This window comes from Metschnikowia bicuspidata (assembly GCF_001664035.1).
Source record: "Metschnikowia bicuspidata var. bicuspidata NRRL YB-4993 chromosome Unknown METBIscaffold_1, whole genome shotgun sequence".
NCBI lineage: Eukaryota > Fungi > Ascomycota > Pichiomycetes > Serinales > Metschnikowiaceae > Metschnikowia > Metschnikowia bicuspidata.
In genome coordinates, this window is record NW_017387731.1 from 393,523 (window position 1) to 416,808 (window position 23,286).

Here is a 23,286-nt window from a genome sequence, read left to right on the forward strand (position 1 = left end):
CTTTTACCCCTTCGCGGTCTTTTCGCTCAACGTCATCGCCATTCAAGTACAGCGCATTCCGAACCCCCATTGTTCTCCGCATATAAACACCCATTCTTTCGTCGTTGCAAGAACCAAAACAAAGTGCGCAGTTTTCCAAGTGCAATATTTCTTTAAGCACCCCACTATGACAGGAGCGGCCAGTCCCTTTTACTTTGCCGACGATGAAGACTCAACTGTGAGTCCCGTGGAACACCAATGCCGCAATATCGCTCATGCTTCTGTGGGGACCTCCTCCCTCTCCAAGGTCTCTTCGCGGACGTCCGAGCCCCCGAATCTCGAAGAAATTTTGTTGTTCCCTGTGGAAAACTCCCATGCATACTCGTATGCTCACTTATCTCCCAACTCCTTGGCTCTCCGTCTCAACGTGTTGAAGAGATCACTCGAAATTCTCAATGAAAGACCAGACTGGCTCAAAACACTCAAGCCTACAAACGACATAAGCAACTTTGACGACGAAGCTTCTGCTCCGCCGTCGCCACTAATACTGTCTCCAGCCCATCTTGACAGTCTCAAACGAAAGCTTGTTACACGCCCGCTAATGCACAGACTGTATCTGCGAAGCGAACACGAATATTCATCAAACGCCAATGATCGGTTCAAACTCACCTCCAACGCTTCTTCGGCGGCCTTGAATGCTCTATTTCGCCCAAAACTTTCGCGTTCTGAGAGTTTACTGCGAACACGCGTACACTCAGGAAGTATCCTCTTAGAAAAGTCTGATGTGGGCAAGCCACTCCAGCAAGACGATACTCTCGATGCTGATGACAGTGAGTTCACGGATGATTTGAAGGATATCATTGAACTCATAGAGCAAGATGCGACCCTTCTTTCGTCAAAGAAAGATATTGCAGCAACCTTACACGATCTTTCACTCTCATCAGGAGGCGAAGACGTAAGAAAAAAACAAAATGCTCTAAAGAACAAGCTTTTATTTGCATTGGCCACTCCTTTTGTAGAAACAGCAGCAATGGCAGCGCCCCTTTGGGGAGCGACAATGCCCAGCTCCATGTCGATCTCTGGCCCGGGTCCAGCCATCAATTCGTCTACAACTGCGTTGAATCTTCTAGCTCCTCAAAATGGGAACTCTGCTGCTCCGCTACTTGCTCCACCTGGAAACAGACCATTCCATGCCATCTCTGCAGGAAAGCATGCTTCCCCGCAATCTATTATCACTGTGGACGCAGATTTTCCATGGAGTTTCAAGGCTGCCAACGATTTAGCGTGCTTGATGTTTGGGGTTCTGAAAAGCATGATCAAGAATTTGACTCTAATAGACCTTATTGCGCCACAGTTCAGAAACTTTGTCACCGAAAGAATGACTAAGGTGATGGGAAACATTGACAGACGCCTGAAACTGAACAAGACTATTATATTTGCCGGTGAAATCATTGCTATCTCAAGATACTCTGAAGGTGATTTTGCATGGACTTCTATTTGGGCGCAGAAAAAGGATAATTTGATTATTTGCATGTTTGAGCAAATTACATGCGATGCTTTTGATGTGCTTATCCTGTGTGACGTGGACAATTACAAGAATACGCCCTACACTGTGACCTCAATTGAGGAGATTGCTGGAAACTTGATCACAAAATCAGACACCAGCCGTGTTAAGAATCTTCAGAGCATTTCTGAGAGCTTAGACATGGATTTAAAGAAGCTGACATTGAATCATGAAGAAGACGCACAATATGATTGGGAGGATAGCAGCAGACTTAATCGATATCGCTACTATACACTTCAGCTCGCTGGGGACGAAAATATCCCATGTGCGTTGACCTCCTATCCTTTGGAGAAAGATGACACTAAATTTGAGCTCAAGCTTAAAATTCATTCTATGCCGTATATTGCTGGCATGATTGTGGTGGAGTTTTCGGACCTAAAGGTGCTTTCGTGTAATAAAGCGATTGCGAAAAATTTATTCGGTGTTCTGTATGATGACATTTTGGGGCACAGTGTGGATACAATTATCCCAGAATTTTCAAAGATCTTGCAAGCTGGTCTAGAAGATCAAGATTCAGCTTTTCAAATTGCTCCCGGGTTGGTTCTCCCGGAGCATTTCTTTCGAAAGTACAGTGCGATTATGAAACTGAGCTCCACTGATGTCAAAAGCGCAGAGCATGCGTTCTTGTATTCTCGCGGTATCGAGGGATTACACAGAGACGGAAAGTCAATATTTATTGACGTCCAGCTACGAGTGGTCAGACCTGATGTTTTTGTTTTGTGGGTGACGTACTCCCGTCACAGCAACAAAAGCATCCACAAGCATTTACACAAGCTATCTAGTAGCAGCACGAATGAAGCTCCTCTGCCTTTGAGGCCAAAAGGAACCAGCAGCCGAGTGAATCTCCCCTCACAGATGAAGTTGTTTCCGGAAAATGAATCCGATATACTCGAGCTCGGGTCCAGCAGCTCTGATATCAGTCGTCATAGCAGCACTCGGCGTCCCAAAAGAGTAACCACTTTTTCGGTTCCTATCACTTATATGAGCGACTCATCCTCCAAACAACAGTTATCGAAAGATCTAGCCTCAACAAGATCGATCTCAATCTCAGGAAGCACCTACACTGCGAGTGATGTTGGGAAATCATCCACTCGGCCCTCTTCTATTGAAACTGAAGACCAAGAGAAACTGGAGGTTCTGTTTTACAGAAACTTCTCGGAGCAAGAGATCTTATCTGCAGAAAATAAGGAGCTCGAGGAAAGAAAAAGCAAATCTAGATATTGGCCCTCGAAAATCGGGGAGAAAAAGCGAACAAAAAAGTACACCGAGTTCAATATTCTAAAGAATATGGGAGAGGGGGCTTATGGCAAGGTTGTGCTTGCAGAACACAAGGATGACCCCGCATACAAAATTATTATTAAGTGTATCGACAAACAAAGGATCTTGGTGGATACGTGGGTGAGAGACCGACAGCTCGGTACCATCCCGTCGGAAATCCAGATCATGGCCACCTTGAATCAGGAACCGCATCCCAACATCATGAGAATCATTGACTATTTCGAGGACCCCAACTATTACTATTTGGAGACACCCGTGTTCGGCGATCCCCCAGCCATTGATTTGTTCGATTACATCGAGGTAAAGAACAATCTTAGTGAGCTAAACTGCCAGCTCATCTTCAAGCAGGTTGTTCTGGCCATTTACTTTTTGCATAAACAAGGCATTGTCCACAGAGATATCAAAGACGAAAACATTATTGTGAACGAGGTGGGTGTTGTGAAACTCATTGATTTCGGCAGCGCCGGATATGTGAAGCTGGGACCCTTTGACGTTTTTGTGGGGACGGTGGACTACGCGTCACCCGAGGTTCTTAGGGGGGAGAAATACGACGGCAAGCCGCAGGATATTTGGGCGCTCGGCATCTTGCTCTATATCATGCTCTACAAGGAAAACCCGTTCTACAATGTTGATGACATCATGGAGGGCGAGTTGCGTGTTCCCTTCGTTGTCAGCGAGACCCTGGTGGACCTAATCGAAAAGATTTTGGTGCGAGACATCAAAGGCAGGCCGACAATCACCGACATTGCCGAGCACGAATGGCTCAATGTCTGAGTGTCCGTTCGCATGACGCGCTTGGGAGAGGCATACTGATTGGATTCGAACGCGGGCACACGGGTTTGGTGCCGCGATGCCCGTGGCCCAAATGACGCGCGCGTTTCCCTCGCGCACCTCCAGCGTTGGGTGCGATGGTCTCAAGACACTACGCGGACCCGACATCACCATTGCCGGGCCGCCACACCAAGCGCCGTGAACCTCTTGCATGGTTTGTGTATTTATTTAAAATGTCTACAGACCCGCCCTCGCCCTGCGAGCCGCAGCTACCGTGTCGCTTGACGATCGCCAACGGCTCAGACCCAGCACATAATATCGTGGTATCAGTGTTGAGGAAGTTGCGCTTTCTTCACGTCAACAGCCTCGACCCCCAGATCTTCAGCTCACGCAAGTCTGTGTGGCTTTCTGTGGCGTCCACTAAAAGAATTGGCGACGCCCACGCTTTTTTGGTGAAGGTCGAGACACTACATTCGGACGTGCTACGCCATGGCATACTTGTCAGATGTGACGTTCTGCAAAACGCGTACGAGTTGCTAGATGGGTGTATGGAGCTGATTAGTGTGGACAAGCTAGGGCCCGCTGGCTCCGATGGTTCGGGTGTTGTCTCTGGTGATGAAACCCTTGGAGATGTGGTGATCATGGACCATTCCTTCCACAACTACATCGACGCATGGCGCGTCTCAGACAACAGCCAACCAAAAAGCAAAACTCCTCGAGAGCAGTTTTCAATGAGGCCCCCACGGGTGGCGCTGCTCGCCAGCGAGATCCCGGCCCCTGCCAGGTATACGATCTCCCCACAAAACGAGAAAACGCCGCTAGACTTTCTCCGGTCCCGGTACTTCAACACACTCTACTCGCTAAGCACGCCGCTCAGCTATTTCCCGAAAACCACGCTTCCAAGGTTCCGCAACATGTGTGGCGGCGAGCGCACGCAGATGCTCGAGTGCCTAGGTCGGGTTTTTCTCTCGCAGGAGCAGCTCGAGCAGCGGCGCCAGGCCAGATACGGCCTCTGCAAGCCGGGCCACCAATGCGAGGTGGAAATGGCCATGTGCCCCTTTGAGGCAGAAAACCAGGCGCTGTTCGTGAGCAAGCACTATGAGCAGACCACCAAGGACGAGCTGCTCGAGCACCTTGTGTTGGAGTTGAAGATCCGGGAGGCGCAAATCCAGATTGTGTTGCTTTTGGAGATTATTCTTTGCATGGCCGTTGACGAGGCGGACTTCCTAGACACGGGCCGGAGGCAGCAGGCCCAAGCCGCGGCTTCAAAACGGAAGCCTGCGCTCATCCGGCGCAAGAAGAAAAAAGTGATTGCCACGTTCCTTGGTGTCGGGGTCACGGAACCCGAAGGGGTGTCGGGAACTGTGATGCTTTCCCCGAAGCAGGACCACATGTCGCCACTGAGCCTATATACATCGTTGGTGGGCTTGATTGACCAGATCGGGCTCTGGGACTCGCTCTTGGAGCACGGCAGGACCGACAAGGACGAAAACACACAGGGCTTCTTGGCGTTTGTGGTGGTGCCTTTCTTTGGTAAGGGCCTCCCCAAAACCGTGCTGTTTATCATCAAGCAGATCAAGGGTCTCCGGCCCAATATCCTGAGGACGCGAGTGCCCAAAGCGGAGCGAAAAATCGCCCGGGCGCTCTTCCAGCCACCCGGCTCGGATCAAGGCACTTCGGCCGAGGACCCGGGGTCGGAGTTGCTGCAGCGGATCCGGGAGTGGACGAAAAGCGCCTCCTCGCTAGAACCTCCTGGCCTGCCGCAGAACCAGCCCAGCGATCCACAGTCCAAATTTCCCAAGATATCCATGAGCACAGACTCGATCCCAACGCTTCCCCGCGCCTCCACCACAACGGATGCCGACAGCATCAAACCAGCATTCTCGTTGAAACGGTCCAAGTCGAACTTGGGCACACGCAACTTGAAGCGGCGCCAGGTCGACATGTCCGTGGCTAAGAACGAGCCTGCGGACACGGAGCCTGGGAAATCCAATCTGTTTCTTTTCACTGATGCCCGACGAGTCAAGTCGGGAGCTAGTCTTGCCCAAAGTAGCCAGTCGTTTACCAACGTGCGGCAGGTCGAGGCGACACCGGCAAAACCAGCCGCCCCTGGTGCCTCAAGAAATGCGCCCCGGGTGTTTGCCACGCCCCAGGTCCTCGCCACGCCGTCGAATCAACGTACCGTTGATGGGGGCTATATCGTGAAAGAGACGCCCCAGGGCCGGCAGGAAAAGAAACCATCGGTGCATGAACGGCTCTCTCAGGTGGCACGGGAATCGCCCGTGAAATCCATGGGCATTGTGTCTTCGCCAGTGAGAGACTCCGAGGACAGCAGGTTTTTTCTGTATGGCCGTTTTGGTGCTGGTCGGGGAATGTCTGTCAATGCGGTAAGTTCCTCTCCAGTCCGGAAGGATCAACGCGTTGGTGATGACAGGCAAGAGTCTTCTGATGAAGACCCCGAGAGAGAGTTTAGTGTGACTGAAAAGCCACGTGCTACAGGAACCCTGGGTATCAAAGCAAAGCCAGCAGTCAAAGCAAAGCCAGCTGTCAAAGCAAAGCCAGCTGTCAAAGCAAAGCCAGCTGTCAAAGCAAAGCCAGCTACCAAAGCAAAGCCAGCTGTCGAAGCAAAATCTATTGTTGTCAAGAAGAAGTCTGCGAGAAAACCAGTTATTGAAAGAACTAATACTTCGGAAATGCCTGAAGCGACTGGGAATGTGGGTACTGGGGGGAAGTTCGTTACTGTCAAGAAGTCTGTTCTAGCTAAACGGACGTCTGTCGATCCAGCAGGAACCAAGAGCAAACCAGGCCCGCATGTTTCTCTCCAGCAGTCGCCGTTCTACAATACCACCACGGCAGGTCCTCCGCCAGTCAAGTGCACTGAAGCAGGGCTTCTGCCTTTGGCCAGACGAATGACCAACATTCTGGAACCCAGACGCGCCACTAGGAGAACGACCGCAGCCAAAAGCGCCAGTAAGGCCGAGTCGCCCATTTCCCTGCGCGGTGAGAGGGCCGACATTTTCAGTCAAGACAACCTGGATGCAGCCAGCGGATTGGCGGGCCTCGCTGGTCTTGCCAGCACGGACATTTTTGAAATAGGCAGCGCCGATATGGCGCCGGCCGTAAAACCGCCACAGACCGACATGAAAGAACCGGAACTGCAAATGCAAATACCACCGCCATCGGCGCCGCCCGTGAGTTCCGTGGCAGACTGTGCTTTGATGAGCCTGGAGTCAGACTCCGACTCGGACTTCGAACGGCTCCTTGCCTCTGCGCCGAAGTCGGCAACCAAAAAGTACACGAAGAAGCGAACCTTCTAGCCGTTGCAGCACTCGCTTCCCAATGCACCTTTTAATGATACATGAGCTTTTGTATGATTGTTGTAGTTCCCCTTCTGGTGATAACTCTATTAACACCTGAGAATCTTGGGCCTTTGTCGATGGTACTCCTTGTGCAGGTGCTGATCTGTCTAGTAGTGTCCTTTTGATCGCCCGCCTAGTGCACCTCGATGTTCCCTTTCGAATAGGCCATGAGGCATGGGATCTCGGATCGTGCCCACTCAGGCCTCGCCAAAGAAAATGCCCTGCACAATCAGCGGCCCGTCGGCGGCAGCCAACACCACGGCCGCCAAAGGCTCGCCGATGCGGCCAGCAAGCTTCTCCGCAAGCTCCGGCGGCACGGGTGTGTCCACGGCCATGGCATCAGCCGGTGCCGCCACCAGCAACTTGCGGAGCGCCGCCACAATCTTGTCCGTGAGCAACGCGCGCTCTGCGTCGGTGCGGTCGCCCTCGAGGAGTACCAGGCGGTACCACACCTTCAAGTTGGCCACCAAGACGAGCTTGATGACCTCCGGCCCCAATTTGTCCAAGCCGAGGAGCGCGCCGTAGTGCGTGCCCACGGGCTTGCTCAGGTCCAAGAACGCGCGGAGCAACGTGCGTGTCACGCGCGGCTTGAGCGTGGAGTAGGAGCTGCCGTAGGAGGTGATGACGTGCTCGAGAAGCAAAGACGCAAACTCGCGCACCGCAAACTGGCCGCGCAACAACTCTGCGGCCGCGGCCGCGTCCACGGGCTCCTTGGCCGGCGTCCCGATGCGCTTGGCCAAGAGGAGCGTCAAGATGCACGGCATCAACAGGTGCACGTAGGGCGCCAAGAAGATGGTCTTGTTGTCGTAGAGCGCGGAGATCACGTCGAGCATGGTGATGAGGATGTCGAGGTTGCGGAGCTGGTTGGTGATCTGCTCCGCGACAAACTGGATGAAGTACGGCACGAGCTGGTGCAAGCCGGGGTCCGTGCGGAGTGAGCTCAACGCGGCCTCGCGCAAGCTGTCCTTCTCCGGGTCCGGCAGCACGAGCACCTCCACCACCTTGTCGAAGTAGAGCTTCAACTCCTTCAGGAGCACGTGCTTGACCAAGGGCTTGACGTCCGTGTCCTTGTCCGGCTTCTTCTTCAGGCGGCCGTCCTTCTGCTCGTCGGCGCTGGCGGCGCCCGGGCCCGGCTCCGCGCCGCCCGAGAGATGGAGCAAGTCGCGGCTGAGCACCAGCGAAATGGCCCCGCGCGAGATGGGCGGCAAGCTCTTGATCTCCAGCGCAAGCGGGTTCTGCGGGATCGTCGGCTGCACGCCTTCAATGGCCAACCAGTGCGCCGTGTACGTGGACTGGCGCGGCACCTTCGGGAGCTCCTGGTTGATCAACTTCTCGAACTCAAGCTCGTTTTCGTCGAGGTAGTAGAGCGTCTGGCCGCCCGCGCCGAAAAGCGCCTCGCGGAACACCGGCGGCTGGGCGGTGTCGTAGCCCAAAAGCGGCTCGATGTTCAACACCTTGAGCGCGTGGCTGATGTCGCCGGTGGTCAACAAGCGGCGCTTCAGGTGGCGCATGAATTTGTTGGCGCACTCCAAGATCTCGTGGATGCGGTACTCCACGTCCATGGCCAAGTTCTTGGCGGCATCTTCGGGGAGCGTGATGCCCAAATGCTCCGCCGCGTCCTTGACGGTGTCGTGCGGCGACCATAAGGTGTGGGAAAGCGGGATTTTTCCGGGGTCCATGCCGACGGGTGTGCGGAGGTGAATTGGGGGGCTGTGGGGGCGCTGGCCGGCGGGAAGGCGTGGTTTGGGGGCGATGGACGCTGGGTTTGTGGGCGCTTAGGGAGTACTGGGGAGTTGACAGGAGAGTTGTGGGCGCGCGGGTGCGCGTCACGTGAGCGGGGGTCACGTGCGATCAGTCACGTGCTAATTGGTCACGTGATGTTTAGTCTAGTCACGTTCTTTAGGTCCCGTGAGCCACCAATACACCGGGGCCCGGGGCTTGGTGCTGGAGGGCTGGAACGGACAGTGGGCGGCTCTGTGGTTTTGGCGTGTTTTGGTGTATGGGTTTCTGTTGCCTGGCGACAGCTGCGAGGCTGGTGCGGGCATTATCAGAAGATGTCCTCACTAGCCATCTCTAATTTCTCGTCCAAAGGGGTTTTGCAGCCGTCTTAGAAAGACCGTCCCCACAGTAAACATTGGCTTTCGCATCGTCCTGATCTCCGCAGCAGTTCAAGGTTAACAGCCTCCAGACGATAGAATAATGTAGAAAAGTGAAGTCGGCAAAGCAGATCTGTCATTCGAGAAAAGTATTGATACATTGCAGCTGGCAAAGCCAGTGGTGGTTTGAATGGCCGCTGCAGTGGGCGGTGGATTCTCACTAAAGCAATTGGCATGTAGGTGTCTGTGGGTTCATTTGCGGAGGATCATTCAAGATGTCCTCAGTGACGCGACAAAATCTGTGGTGCATTAGACTCTAGAACTATTTCGTAGACTTTCGGTCAGAAGGGGTGGCCTGCTCTCAAAGCTTTTCGAACAGATATTGCTATTAACTATTCAACGTGCAAGAATCGAACATGAAAGAAAATTAAAGCCTTTTGAGCCACCAAGTCGAACGAATTTGATATCATGGTGAATCGAAGTTCGGGGCCGCATATAAAAATGAGCACCCCAAAAAATTGAATTGAGTGGTGAGGAAATCCCGTATTATTGGAGACCGACTATTGTCAGAAACTGAGAGATCTTGGGAATGAGTCTAGACCATTTGCGGAGTTTCGTATTGCTTCAAGCGACCCAATGATTTGAACAGCTGAGCACTACAAACAGATGGGTGAGATTTAGTGCTGAGACAATCTCTTCAAAGATTGAGTTACAAATTCCGTGCCCTAAAGCTTAATGTTTTACAAAAACGAGTATTTTAGAAATTTAGTACTCTGAAGAGCGGATAGGCTAGACCCTCTTTCCTTCCAGAAGTAGACCAAGTATTTAGTTTCCCTTGAAGATGATCCAACACACATTTTCATACATGCTTCTGGATTTACTGGCAAGGGGGGATTCACTAAATGGACATCAGTCATTGTATTTGGAATATTGATGGCTCGAATCTATAAGTGGGTTTGAAACTGGTGAAACGTCAGTCACAACCAGAAACGAAACGGCAAGTTGAATATGGTATTACAAAAAACAAAATATCTCAGGGAATTACGAAATATCCTGGATCTTCAAAAGTTGAATGCTTTGAACCCAGTAATTTAGACTTCGCAGTACTTTGAGCAGCGCGTCTCAAAAGGTGTTGCTAGTGAAAAAAAAACTTCTTTACTCTAGAATCAATGGTTGAAAGTTCTGATTATATCCGCAAACTTGACTACCTAAGTACTTTCTGAGCTTCAGTATTCAGAATTGAGTACCGTTGAATTCCCCACTTCACTATTCAATCAATGCTCTTCATGAAGCAATAGCAAACCCTGGATAATTGCAGCTGGGGTCATGGATTTCACTATTCACAAGCGCTTAGATCTTTTACAATAGTTGTGCCACCCAGGCAAAAAGTGCGGATATAATTAGCATTTGTCAGTTGCCCCACGCAACTCCGCTTAAAAATTTCTGCCGAACAACCTTAGGAAGTCTTTTCATCAGTTAATTCTGATTTCAATGTGCTTAAACAAATATTTGGTATATGGCTCATTTGGATTTACACATTCAGGCTCGGTTTAACTGCTATACAGTGATTCCACGATAGATCACCCGGTTCTTGAGCTCGTTCGACGATGTTTTATGAGCTTCAGAAAAACAGCTTACAGCTTCAATGCTTCAATGATTTCCCTCGAACTGTGTTTATCTGGAAAGGTGTTTTTCTTCTAGCCGTCAAGGTTTCCCAAAGAAATCCGCCAAGGGGTTGGTGAATATGTAGTAATCACTTAGTCTCTTTTGGGTATGCGCATGTGCAATTTAATCCAGCTTCAAAGTTTCTTTGCCCATTACCTTTGGTGTAATTCAGAATGGAATTATTGAATATGGCTTTTCGAGCTGCAAACCCGAGTCACGAATCGAACTGGACCATTGACATCTCAAGGTGCGTTTCTAGTCCCGTAGTCGTTTACAATAGAGGTACACTATATTGATACGTTGATCTTAAACGTAATAGCCTCTATCTGGTTTTACGTAACAGACTCCGATCTATGATTAACTGGTATCCTGCGTCGCAGAAAGTCTCGACGGTAGAACAATCAATTTTGACATGATACACCCCAGTTATTGGTTGACAGATGACTGTCTGAATGGCAAATTTTTGGAAACCAGGTCCTGGGGTTCTTGATCTTGCAATTCACTTGCGGCCATTTTGGTTATTCTATTACTTTCAAAGGTAGCGATAGGGGTGTTCTGAAATATTTCACACTTGTTACCAAAGTATAGAAAAGGCTACTTATACTTTGGGTTCAGTAAATTGATTCGCTCAAAAGAGTAGACTTAGAAAATAATATAAAAATAAACATCTTAGCATTCTCAGAGATGTAACTAGTGTCGATTCTCAGCTCGCCGTATTCCAATAAACTCTTGCCACCAGAATTTTCATTTCATGCAATTGTTTCAAAGATATTCAAGGGAAGTTTCTGTGGCGTGTTCGTTGTTAGGAGATTTATGTGTACAAATATGACCAGGGAAGTTTGATACCCCTCTTTTTTTTCAAAAGAAACATCATAATATAGGGCATCACTGGAGGGATTCAAAGCCCCACCACTAGTGGAAAGCGATAAAAACAATCTTTTTTTCTTTTGGTAGATTCATCTGATTAACGGGGCTACGTTTTGTTTTCTGTACTTGCATTGGAATTATACTTTGATACCTAAAGTTTAGGCGTGAGAGAAAGAGGATTCAAGGAAGGCGAAAGTCGAGATCAAAATTGAGCCTCAAATTAAAAGAATGAAATCAAGCACCTTTCACAAGAGTCATTCAAAGGCTCTGTGGCCGAGCGGTCTAAGGCGGCAGACTCAAGTTCTGTTATCGTAAGATGCGCGTGTTCGAATCACGCCGGAGTCATTTTTTTTAATGTCTCGACGATTCTGGGGGTTTCCGTTTGATCAATATAAACTGGTTTGATGTTTGAATCTTTATGCAAATGGGTGTCGAGTTTACAAGCACTTGGCAGCGTCACACCAGGTGTGGATGTTGAAGATTTTTATTTTTTTATGGGTCATCGCATTTCAGAAAGGGAATTGGGTCTAATAGGTGCTCGAAATTAGTGTTTGATGTTTGGAAAATCTTATTTGTGGCTTAGCTTATTCCTTTGTGTCGTGTGCCATGTAATGTCCTATAATGATCTGCTTATATATGTATCAGTACTCATGGAGTCGAGAGCAAATGGTGTTTCCGCTTCATAAAAGTCGTTTCAATAGTGCTACATTCCAAAAGCTGACCTGGTACCATTTAATGAACACAATATAGAGACATAATCAATTGTTTGAGTATGAAACCTGTGGATGTCATCTGTGGGTCAGGACAACAACATGTGATGTGCGTTAAAAAATATTTTATTGCAGTCTTGAGAGTCAAGTTTAAACCTTGCCCACAGTTCCAATTCCATTCTCAAATGTTAAGCTTCCATGGTCTACGTCCCTTCACCTCTTTTTCAGTATTGTCATGTATGGACAATTTGCGATATGTCTAGGCAAGTCATTCTGGAATGAGCCAATTGGTGTCCCCTACCAGGTTTGTAATTGAACGCAAGAACATTTTTGCTGATCAGACATGGATCGACTTTTGGTCTCTTGAAATGAACAGGTGTGCTTCTTTGGCATTTGTTTCAGAAGCTCCAAAATATTACGTGGCTGTTTAGAATTCTGTCTTTTGTGTTTTGTCCTTATTGAGTGCTAAAGCTCGACATTTTAGAGTATTCCAATAGTGTTTTCGGGAAATCATTCTGCATAAGTACATATTTACAAGGATATATGATATTGTGTGGGCATGAAGCGACTCGTAGATTATGAGATTGTTTATCGTGTGTAAACATCAATCCACCATAGAGTTGAGATAATTAGCAAGAATTTGTATGGCTACCAGGCATTGCCTTAAAACCTCTCCTATTGGGTAATAATTTTTTGTACTGTTGAGGCTGAGAAATTTGATGAACTCATGTCGTATGTATTCTGGGGTCTTTTTGGCAAGCAGAGAAATCTCGGCACTTCGTGATATCGTAAGTATGAGAAAAAACTCACCGACACACTTCAAGCAAGGTTAAACCCAAAAATTGATCTGGGGAAAAATAAGAATACGTATCTACTACAGTTGATTCTCAACTTCAAGTGCAAGAGGCTTTCGTAAACAATCCTGTATTTCTGTGATTAATCAAAGAGGCAGCAGCTATAGATGTGCTCTCCATGTGTGACGAGTGCTCTTCTATAGCTGCAGCATTGCTTCCTTTCGTGTATCCTGTTTTCTTCAATCATGACGCATGGGGTATCCCTGGAAAGTCAGAAACACCATCAAGTTTTTGAAAGCACTTCGTACGTTTTTTTTTTTTTTTCGCATGATTATACGATAGAGCAAGCTATATTGTATTACATATTTAAAATCTTTACACAGCTCCCAGCTACGCACCAAGTGTCGAAACTCGGCCCGCCCACTTCCGTTAATCACGGCCTGGGCGGTCCTCTTGGCCCGTATCTGCTTCCGTATTGAATATTATGTCATCTATGTTCAGGATTAATCTCCTGTAGTGGTCGCTTCAACATCCTGCGAATCGCCACGTCTTTGATGTTAATTTTGGTGACGAACTAATTGAATACTTTTAAGTTTTCCAAATAGTTAACGGCCGTAGCCAGAAAAATTTTAAGCTCATGGACTTAGCATATTTTAGTTCTTGCCACCAGTATTTAGATGTTTCACAGTTGTTGTAGAGATGAATAAAGAAACCTTGTGTGGCGTCTCCATCATTATGGATTTGGTGTATGCAAGAATGTATTAAAAATCAATGTTTCTCGTGGTAGGGTTCAGCCGAGGTTGTAAAGAGGAACTTGTCTTCTCATTTTTTTTCCCAATTGGGTGCAGTGGTGATACAATCGACGCAAGCAAACCGCAAAATGTTATACCGTTTTTATACTGTTCTTTACAGTTAATGAATATAAAAAGTGTTTATATGATTTCTTCCATCAAGCGGCTTTAACTCAGTTGAGATAGCGTCAGACTGAAGATCGAGAATGAAGTGGAGTGAGGCTTTTGCAGATCTAATGAGGATACGTGATGCTGACTTAGATGTGCACTTCAAAATTCCTTTTGGCCCTATCTTCAGACACCTCTCAAGGCCTATATTTTGTTTGAGTATTTTCAGTACCAGATGTATTATGTCTCGCATATCGAATACCCTTGCATATCTCTGTGGCGTCTTCGAGTTTGATTTCGGGTTTTCTGATATGCCTCTTATCTACTGGAGGATATGTATTGTATAATTGAAAATGGACTATATGACTATTGATAGTGTTGAGAGTTGATGAGAAGACCGAGCTGCTTCTGTGAATGATAATGCCAGCACTAGAGCTCTGACCGGAATAATCCCAAAACGCATCTATCTATGCATTCTGAGTGAACCTAAACGACGAATCATCTGAGTTTAATCTCCTGGGAAATTGTATGTTGAGGAAGCGTGAGGAGGAATCAGCTTGACATCCTCTCTGTATTTTGCCTGTTGCGCTCTCGTTGGACTAGGTGTCGAGCAGTTCTACAGCTACTGGAATATTCACATGGAATCCGGAGAATGATTTTACAGTGCTTCCATGCTATCATTCTTTGTACGAAATTTCTTTTCAGTACTAATATCTCGGATGGTCTCCGTGGGTGACAGATAAATGTGATTATGATTGCGTCTCACTCACTTCTGGACACCTTGAATACATAAGCTTTTGTCTCCGAATCTGATCTTGCCAAAGTGCTTTGCCATAGATCGATCGACAACTTCTTTGTGTTTTTGACAAGTGCTAAGCCAAGATACCATCTTGCTAAAGCTTCCTGGTTAATAATACTAAATAGCTGTTTGTACAAAAACATTTCTACGACTCCAAGTGTTTTCTAGTCCCTTTATCATTTTTGAGTTTAATAGTTCTAGCACTGTGCTTTTCACTGGTGACTTATCAGATATCATCTGCCTGTTTCGTGGATCTGATGGGATCTTGGTGCACATGTTCCGAGAGAATTCACAGGTCTTTTATAAAAAGCTAAACTGCCAAACTTATGACGCCTGGAGATTTTCAACGATTTTAGCTGCGGCTGCTTTTGCTGCTGTACTGTTTTCAGATTCGACAGATTGATAGGTGCCCATATATTGTCACTATTTTCTTGGCTCATATAACGTTGGTGTATTCAAATACGCAAAATCGAGGAATTATGAAACTTTAAAATAATGAGATGTTGACATAAGCCCTCCCCTCCAGAGAATTCTTTTGACATGGCCGGATGTGGGTTCGAAGTCAAAAAAAACTTTGCCACGTGAAATTCAGAGACCAAACGGCTATGCATCAATGACTTAAAAGATGAAAGGTGATAAATATTTTTTTGGTTGTAAATGCTATGAATTCTCTGGATGAACATTTTTGAGTTTAAACGAAGACCGAGTTGGGTGATTCTAACGGAAAATGAGCTCTTTATTCTTTTTCCCTTTTTTGCGCATTACTTGGAGAATTGCGAAAATTTATAAACGAGAAGATTTCAATACCTCCAAATTCTCTTGAAATTGTTCGCCGACCCACTTAGTGCTTTCGAAATGAAATACAGCGGGTGAAAAAAAGAATTATATGTCTTTGATCACTTCGTACATAAAGCAACAAAAAATAAGATCACAAGCAACTGCTCGCTCCCGACACATGACCGGTACTGCCTAGGTGACATTGCCAGCAGTCCCCCAGGAGTAAGTAGTATCTTAGCGATTCCTAAATACACCGACTTTTGCTTTACGCCAATTTCAACGAGATATCCGAAATAAATCCACATACTATCTCAAGCACAATTTTTCATTGAAGTCTTATTCTAGAAGTCATCTAACCAAAGGCTCCACCGACTAGACGAGAACATTATTCTAAGAAACATGTTCATTCTCGTGATTAAGGCCGAGTTCGAGACAGCTATCACCAGTCATTTCACATGAGCCGTTCAACTGTCCCACATTTGATATGAAGTGACAACATCAGGTTTTGGTTCAATAATCAACAGCCGCGCTACGAACTTATTAAAACTTCCTGAGCTAGAAGGGAATTCGATGGAAGTTGCACCCAATTTTGCCAACGGAACATAGTGCTTCCTGACTGAGAACGTCTTTGGATGATCTAGATTTGGTATCCCGAATCTCCAGCTTTCGGAACAACCCGTAAGTCATGTTCATTCGTCTTTAAAGTGTAACGTGTTTCAAAGGATTCAAACCTATGAGAGCCCTTCCACTTCAGCACCTATAGTGCGAGCCAGTTATTCATCTACGGGATCTAATAATAACGGCGACGAGGGTCTTTCGACCAAACGAACCGGCCAAGTCTTCTGGTTCGTCAACAAAACAAATTGAAGGCCACACGTTTTGCGTTTGGCATAGGTGAGATACCTCAACGATTCGATTTTTGCTGACTGCATCATGTGAGCCATTAATGTCACGTTGTTTGCAAGAACACAATCTCAAAAAATAAAAGTTAAAGCAGTATTTGTTAAGCCACACGATGCCTAGGTTCCGTGTTTTCAAGCATCTAAGCCAGCAGTGGTATAAGTCCAAATTAGCAGCCATCATCGAGATTCATATAAGTTGTACCCTCTAGAAAGAAGCATGTTATCAACAGAGGTGACATTTTGCACTGAGATCAAATTGAAGAAAAAAGTGCAACAATGTTGGGGTGCCTGCGAATAATTAGCCCCAAAACAATCATCCAAGCCGACTTGAAACAGCTACCAGGCAAGATCCTTGATACGCCATAAGATCAATTCGCCTTCTTCGAGTGTCTTCACTGGCACAGTATGTTCACAAATATGGCATTCCATTGAGAATCTCTTCCGTGCATCGAAACCACTCCTCATTTGGAGGAACCACGCGGCCAATATCACGATTTATCTGTCAGTCAATCCACTTTTTGTCCCGCAAATCTTATAGAGCAAGGCAAAATATGGCATCACCAGGGAATCAATAATAGACAAATTCGTATCCTGCAATGTTTATATACTGTTCCCATCTCGTCTATATAGATACAGCCTTCAGGCCAATCCTTTTTCTACTTTTGACATCTTCTCCATGGCCTTTAGCTTGGCCTGGCTCTGGACATGTTTTTCTTGCTGAGCCTTAAACCGCAGCTCAGCGGCTTGAGCAGCGGCTTGTCGAGAATTTTGAGTATTAGAACCTTCACCTGTCGTTCGGCCATTTCCGGACACAGCAGACGGTTTCCTGGTAGACGCTTGTTTTTCCCCCGGGGCATGAACGTCTTTCGTTTTCAGGAGACAACTGCCCATGATAACCGTCGGAATATGAGGAAAAGCTCAGTAGTTGGAGGTTTCGATATTTTGTGGCCAATCTCAACATCACCAGAGGCTGTGTATTACCTGCAGGTCTGTAACTGATACAGCTATTTGGGCTCGGGCTCTATTTTCGGCTGAGGATATGGGGAAATATCCTGGTATTTTCAGAGAGATAGGCGTGCGCCAGGCAATGAGGATAGAGCCAATATGTATTTTTTCATATTACTTTTTATATTCTGGTACAAGCAAGAAGCCGAACGTTCAGGCTTATGATAAAGCCGTGCGTTGAGAATCTCAGTAGTTCTTAGAAAAGCTTAGTGACATTTCGGAGAGTTAGCATGATTTTGCAAAAAAGATTCATAAAGCTTTTGCTCAGCAGTCATGGGGGCAAGTTCATCACTTGAACATATTCCTAGACTTTCGATCTTCAAACAAACTTGAACTCCAGACTAAAAACATTAAAGTGTCAAGCAGAATGAAGCGCATGTTAAACTTGACGTCCTCTGATATGCCTGTTGACTGTCTCTAATTTGCAAAGCTACTTTTACTAATCGAGTTCTCAAGTTTGAACGATGAAAATCAGGATAGGAATCCAGCACGTCTCTCACGAATGTGCGTTGTTGCTAAAGGCACCAAAAGAACAATAGAGGGTCAGGTAATCTAGCGTGAAGCTTTGAATTTCAAATTTTTGTGGCGACTCGAAGAGAGCTTACGAATTTAGGTAAAATAATGCATTCTGGGACTTTATGTGGTGCTTCGATCTGTAGATTTCTACTGAAACGTCAAAGCTTACAACTTCATCTGGGCTCACAATTTAGTTGGCTATTGCGCCCTTAGCGAAACCACTTTTCTCAAGTACGTAGTTTAGGCGTATCTTTGGAGCCTTCCGCAGTTGCAAATTAAAGAGCAATATTTTCGGTCACGCTAATCACCTCTCTCGCGTAGAAGTTCAGCTTCCTCTATAATTAGTCCCGTGAAATCTTACACAGCTCTTCTATATATTAATTTGCCATGATCATATATGAAGCATGTAATTGAGTCAACTAATTCTTGTTTTAGATGGAAAGTACTTACATATGCCTCAAAAATCACCAAGGAAAAATATCAATATATCGTCTGCCTTGTTGAAGCAGCTATAACATTGGTAGTAAGAACAAAACGGCAATACCCCTGAGTAGGATCACAACTATATTTTTGTATTCAATTCAAAGGACCTGAAAATACTTTTTTTCTTCTGGAGGTTACAAAAGAGGCCATGCATATTGATGATATTCCATAAATACCCGACTTATTAACCGTTGGGTTTTCATATTTTATTATATATACATAGTGTCCATGTGCAATTCAAGTCAAATGCAAAAAATATTGTCAGGAATGTTCACTGGAAGGGGGCGCACAAATGTTTGTACGTATTCAATCGTAAATCGTTTTTTTTTTAATTTTGTCTTTTCAACGCCTCGCTTTGGTTCCCGTCCCTTCACAACTCTGTGAAAGCTTCACTCCTTGCGTCGTTGTCTTCTCTCGAGGCAACAGCAATATTCGAGGCCACGGTGTCGTAGTCTACATTCTCACGTAAGTTTGTGAATTCGGGAACGCTGATCTCAACGTCCGTGTTAAAAGCAGGAGCTGTTTCTGTCACACGAGTAATCTCTTGTGCCTGCAGCTTCGACATCCAGTACTTAACGAACCTGTGAACGGCCTTGTCGTCCTGATGGTAGTTCCGGTAAGCGTGCAAAAGGGCCAAATAAAGCTCGGATCTGGACTCACTGTAATGAGACAAGATGGTGGCCTCACGCAAACTAGCCCAGTCAGCAATAGGAATGTACGAAAAGCCTGCGGCATCTAATGCGTGAAGCGATGCATCCCACTGGCGCAAAATCTCAGCAGAGGAGAAGTCCTCAATCTCGCCCATCTTTTTAAGAATCACGCGGTACAGGACAGGGGTTTGTGTAACATTGTGCGCCGCGTAGTTCTCGACAATCTGTGTGAACACCGTCTTGTCATTCCAAGTGCAGTTGCTTACGATGTTGTTGAGGAAGAAGTCGTCCATCGGTTTGATGCTGGCATAGATGGCAATGACTTCCTTCAACTTGTTGTAGCCTTCCTCAGAGAGAGTTGGGTACATGCGGAAGAAAATGGAGAAGAATGCCTTGTTAATGATGGAGTAACGCGCATTGAACGAGCTCCGTGGTTCGGTAGCGTAGACGGTCAAGGTTTGTTTCCAGAAATCCAAAATTGTCTCAAAAGGCTCCTCTGCGGCCACACAGTTCTCCATGAGCTTCTGCACATGCGGCGCCTTGAGCGTGACGTGGTAAGGGAGCTGATTCTCTACGCACTTGGTGAAGAAGTGGCGCGCGATTTTGATGTCCTTACAATCCCCAATGAACGCCGCGTGCAACTCGGCCAAGGTGCGGTTCACGCCCGACAGTTGGTTTTTGTCCTTCTCTAAATATGCCAACACCTGCTCTAAGCAGTCGAGCGCACGCAGGTAGTCGCCCTCCTGGATAGCGACTTTGCCGACAGCCCCCAGAAGGTTGTGAGTCACATACGCCACATTATTGGTGTTGACCTCAAATAACTTGATGACCTGGTCGTACAGGAACCTCTTTTCCGCGTACGTCAAAGGCAAGATCACAGCCAACACCGTCTGCTGCAAGTATTTGCTGCTGTGCACCGGGTCGTTGACACCGTGCTCCCAGAAGCGAATCATCTCTGAGTGCACTTTCAACTGCAACATAGCAAACAAGAGCTTGCGCAACGTCTGGTGCGTGAGCACCTGTTGCATGGGGCCATCGGAGAGGGTATCTGCGAGCTCCAACACGGCGTTTTTGAGCCAGATGTCATTGGAAAGAGTTACGTTGTGGTACTGGTCGCTGTCTCTGTTCCGGCTGTCACTGAGCCGCGAGAACCGGTTGGCGTACACCGCCTCATTGAGAAGATTGGTGTAGTCGTAGATGTCATCCGAGGACAACAGGCCACGGACCGCATCATCGCGGAACATGTTCACAAGCGTGCGCACAGCGTGCATGTGGCTGCCCTTGCCGGATTGGCGGTTCAGGATGGTCTTGCCGGTGGCGCCTTGGAGTAACTCTTCAAAGCGGGCGGCCAGGCCGCGGCCGCTAGGTGCTTCCAGCTTGTCGACGGCGAAAAGCGGGTCCGCGCTTTTTGAGAATTTGTTTTCTGGCTTGGTTGCCGGCGCTTGCACGGTGGCGGAGCTCAGATTCGAGCGGAACTGGAAGCTCTTGTCGAGGTCGACCGCGGCGTTGGCGGGGCCTGACTTTTTGAACGTGGTGTTGGGCCGCACGTTGCGGAGAAGCACGGGCCGCAACGTCGAGCCGGTGTTGTGTGCAAGAAGCCTGAACATTCTTGGAGGAGGGCCAGCAAATGGAATGGAGGGCACAAACAGAAGGTTCAAACAGACTGTGCAAGCTAGTGTAAGAGAGAAGAGTCGGGTCCTTTTCAAAGTTGTGTATCATTTTTTCGTGGGCCGCGCGCCGATGCGCTAGAGCGCCTGGAGCCAGGCCAGGGACGGTGCGCACGTTTTTTCTGGATGCGGCCCTATTTTCTGGATGCGGCCCTATTTTGTGGGCGCGGCCCCAATTTGTGAGCGCGGGCCTATTTTGTGAGCGCGGGCCTATTTTGTGAGGACGGGCCCATTTTCAGGGAGGCTGTAAATTATGACGGCGGCGGCAAATTCAGACAGCGGCCGAAGTCCTGATATGGCTTGGGTTTTGCACGACAACACACCTCAATTCGGAAGTCACGTGGGCAAGCAGATTTTATACCTAGCATCAAAGGGAGAAATTCGGGAGAACCCGGAATCCTCTGGAAAGAAAGTGACTGCAAGACAGCCCTGAGTCTACGAGCGTGACGCCCATATAGATTTTGGGACTGCACATAACAAGTCTTTCTATGGTGCGCGGGCTGCCGGCTGCGAACTGTACGGCGGCGATTTGTTGGCCCGAGCCGTCGTATAGGAACATGGTATATATTTGTCGATTTTTCAATTTCCGCGGTTTGAGAAATATCAAGGGCTTTGTTTTTGGCTGTAAAAATTAGCTGGATTGCTCAGCTGTAGCAGTCAGCCGCTATAGTCGTACAGCTTTAGAAATCGTACTCAGCAAGGCATATATAAGGCATGTTGGGCGCTTTGGAATTGACTACCTGCGAATAGATGTAACATAATGTATCGGCATATTGGCTCCATGCTGAAATAAGGATTTTCTGGGAGAAAGCAGGTGGGATCCGGGAAACTTCAGAGATCGCTTCCCCAGCAACGTCAGCTAGTTCGGCCTGAATACAGAGAGGGACTTAAGCATAAATTTACTGCTAAATGGCTTTACAAAGTTAATGTTTCAACTGGTACACTATGTTTGGCGAAGGAATTACAGTAATGGCATCTGATCACACGCTTTTTGATCATTGCACTGCTGACAGAGATGTTGAAGAAGACAGGTTCTCGAGTGTTTTATGCGTGGACTCTTTCGAAATATGACGTCACAAAGAAATGCTCTCCAAAGGCTCGGAAGATTTCAGATTTGCGATGCTTCTTATGAGAGAAAGCCAGGCACGCTCATGCAATCTTCAGCAAGTCTCTTGTTACTGAAAAAAAAGATTGCAGCACCACAATTTCGCATATGGTCTCCCACTACACTACTCAGTGTGGCCCTATGCAGCTTAACTAACGTTGATCGGACGGGAAACAGTGCTTCCTGCATGGTATGGCCGCAACCGATTATTTACTTTGATGCAAGTACACAAAACTTGACAGCGACATCATGTTGCCTTTGTCAATTGCTTAGATCAATGAAATTGCATCACCTTATTTTTGACAGTTTGTAATTTACTTGCACTTTGCCATAAGTTGCAATTTACTCTTCGCCCCTTGAAAGCACGCTTTCCAGGCCGTGACTAACGGAAGGGGACGGGCCGAGCTAAGACACTTGGTACGTAGCTGGGAGCTGTTTAAAGGTTTTTTATATATATCTTCGTTATATAGTTTTGCCCCTTTAATCAGATGAATCTACCAAAAAAAAAAAAGGCAGAAGAGACCACTATGATGGATTCATCTTACACGGAACAGACATTGTACAAAGCACTTCTAACACTAGACAAATCCACGGCACCGGGTCCCGACGGTCTACAATACTCGGCAATGAAATAGTACTGGCCAATTACCAAAAGAAGCTGAAGCGACTACTACAGGAGACTTTTCCTAAGAATCAATGACGTGATCTCTAATACGCGAACAGATACGGGCCAAGAGGGCCGTCCACACTGTGACTAACAAAAACAGGTGGACCGAGTTTTGACATTTGACACACAGCCGAGAGCTCTTTGAAGGTTCTTTATATACACAACTTGTATAGTTTTGCTTCTTTAATCAGATGAATCTACCAAAAAAAAGTGAACATGAGCTGGGTTTGATGGTTGGTTGTTGCAATAGTAATTGAACTTGGCTAGTTGAGTAATGTGCCGAAAGCAGTGGCGTGCAGCAAGTACCCGGATCAGAAATCAACTAGAAGGAACTCTCTAAAATGGCACTTGTTGATGCATCGAGGGGTTTCTCTTTTGGCCCTTGAGGCAGCTCTTGGATGCATTGTCCACAGTACTGGTATTTGGTATAACTGATTTCAACTCTTTTTGTCGCAATGGAGGTATTCTAAGACAACTGTACTGAAATCCCTTTGCCGAGAATTCACCAGCTAGAACAGGCAGAAATTGGGCGAGACCCTTGATCTTGCAATATTCCACAACTGGGGCTTTGCACAACTTTAGCACCCAATTTAGTAAATCACTCTCACGTATGTTTTTTTTGCGAAGAAGCGGGGGATAGTACTTGCAATACATGAGGTTCCACAACCGGTTCAGCATCTATGCAACAAAACTTGTGTTCAAACGTGAAGTTTGTGATCTAGAAGCCCATTAA

At 47.0% G+C, this 23,286-nt stretch overlaps 5 protein-coding genes and 1 non-coding gene across 6 annotated transcripts; 4 read left to right on the forward strand and 2 right to left on the reverse strand.

Moving 5' to 3' along the window:
* Positions 1 to 166: 166 nt before the first annotated feature.
* Positions 167 to 3,595, forward strand: FUN31 (serine/threonine protein kinase; the record flags this gene model as incomplete). Its single annotated transcript, XM_018856922.1, has 1 exon — positions 167 to 3,595. The coding sequence occupies one exon, from the start codon at positions 167 to 169 to the stop codon at positions 3,593 to 3,595; it is 3,429 nt and encodes a 1,142-aa protein (XP_018713248.1).
* A 1,046-nt stretch (positions 3,596 to 4,641) lies between these two features.
* METBIDRAFT_36292 (uncharacterized protein) lies at positions 4,642 to 5,910 on the forward strand (the record flags this gene model as incomplete). The annotated part of the gene is made up of 2 exons (XM_018856717.1): positions 4,642 to 5,202; positions 5,314 to 5,910. Coding segments are annotated over 2 exons (1,158 nt in total), but the record flags the coding sequence as incomplete, so codon positions are not given.
* A 104-nt stretch (positions 5,911 to 6,014) lies between these two features.
* Positions 6,015 to 7,029, forward strand: METBIDRAFT_92342 (uncharacterized protein). The gene is made up of 2 exons (XM_018859340.1): positions 6,015 to 6,153; positions 6,209 to 7,029. The coding sequence occupies exon 2, from the start codon at positions 6,286 to 6,288 to the stop codon at positions 6,907 to 6,909; it is 624 nt and encodes a 207-aa protein (XP_018713250.1). The 5' UTR covers positions 6,015 to 6,153; positions 6,209 to 6,285; the 3' UTR covers positions 6,910 to 7,029.
* Positions 7,030 to 7,148: 119 nt separating this feature from the next.
* TAF60 (Taf60p) lies at positions 7,149 to 8,630 on the reverse strand (the record flags this gene model as incomplete). The annotated part of the gene is made up of 1 exon (XM_018858453.1): positions 7,149 to 8,630. One exon carries the CDS (start codon positions 8,628 to 8,630, stop codon positions 7,149 to 7,151), a length of 1,482 nt encoding a protein of 493 aa, XP_018713251.1.
* A 3,212-nt stretch (positions 8,631 to 11,842) lies between these two features.
* METBIDRAFT_t3 lies at positions 11,843 to 11,924 on the forward strand. Its single transcript has one exon. It is a non-coding gene; the product is annotated as a tRNA-Leu (tRNA).
* A 6,887-nt stretch (positions 11,925 to 18,811) lies between these two features.
* METBIDRAFT_29358 (uncharacterized protein) lies at positions 18,812 to 21,177 on the reverse strand. Its single transcript, XM_018855386.1, has one exon. It carries the CDS (start codon positions 20,719 to 20,721, stop codon positions 18,835 to 18,837), a length of 1,887 nt encoding a protein of 628 aa, XP_018713252.1. The 5' UTR covers positions 20,722 to 21,177; the 3' UTR covers positions 18,812 to 18,834.
* Between the last annotated feature and the right edge of the window lie 2,109 nt (positions 21,178 to 23,286).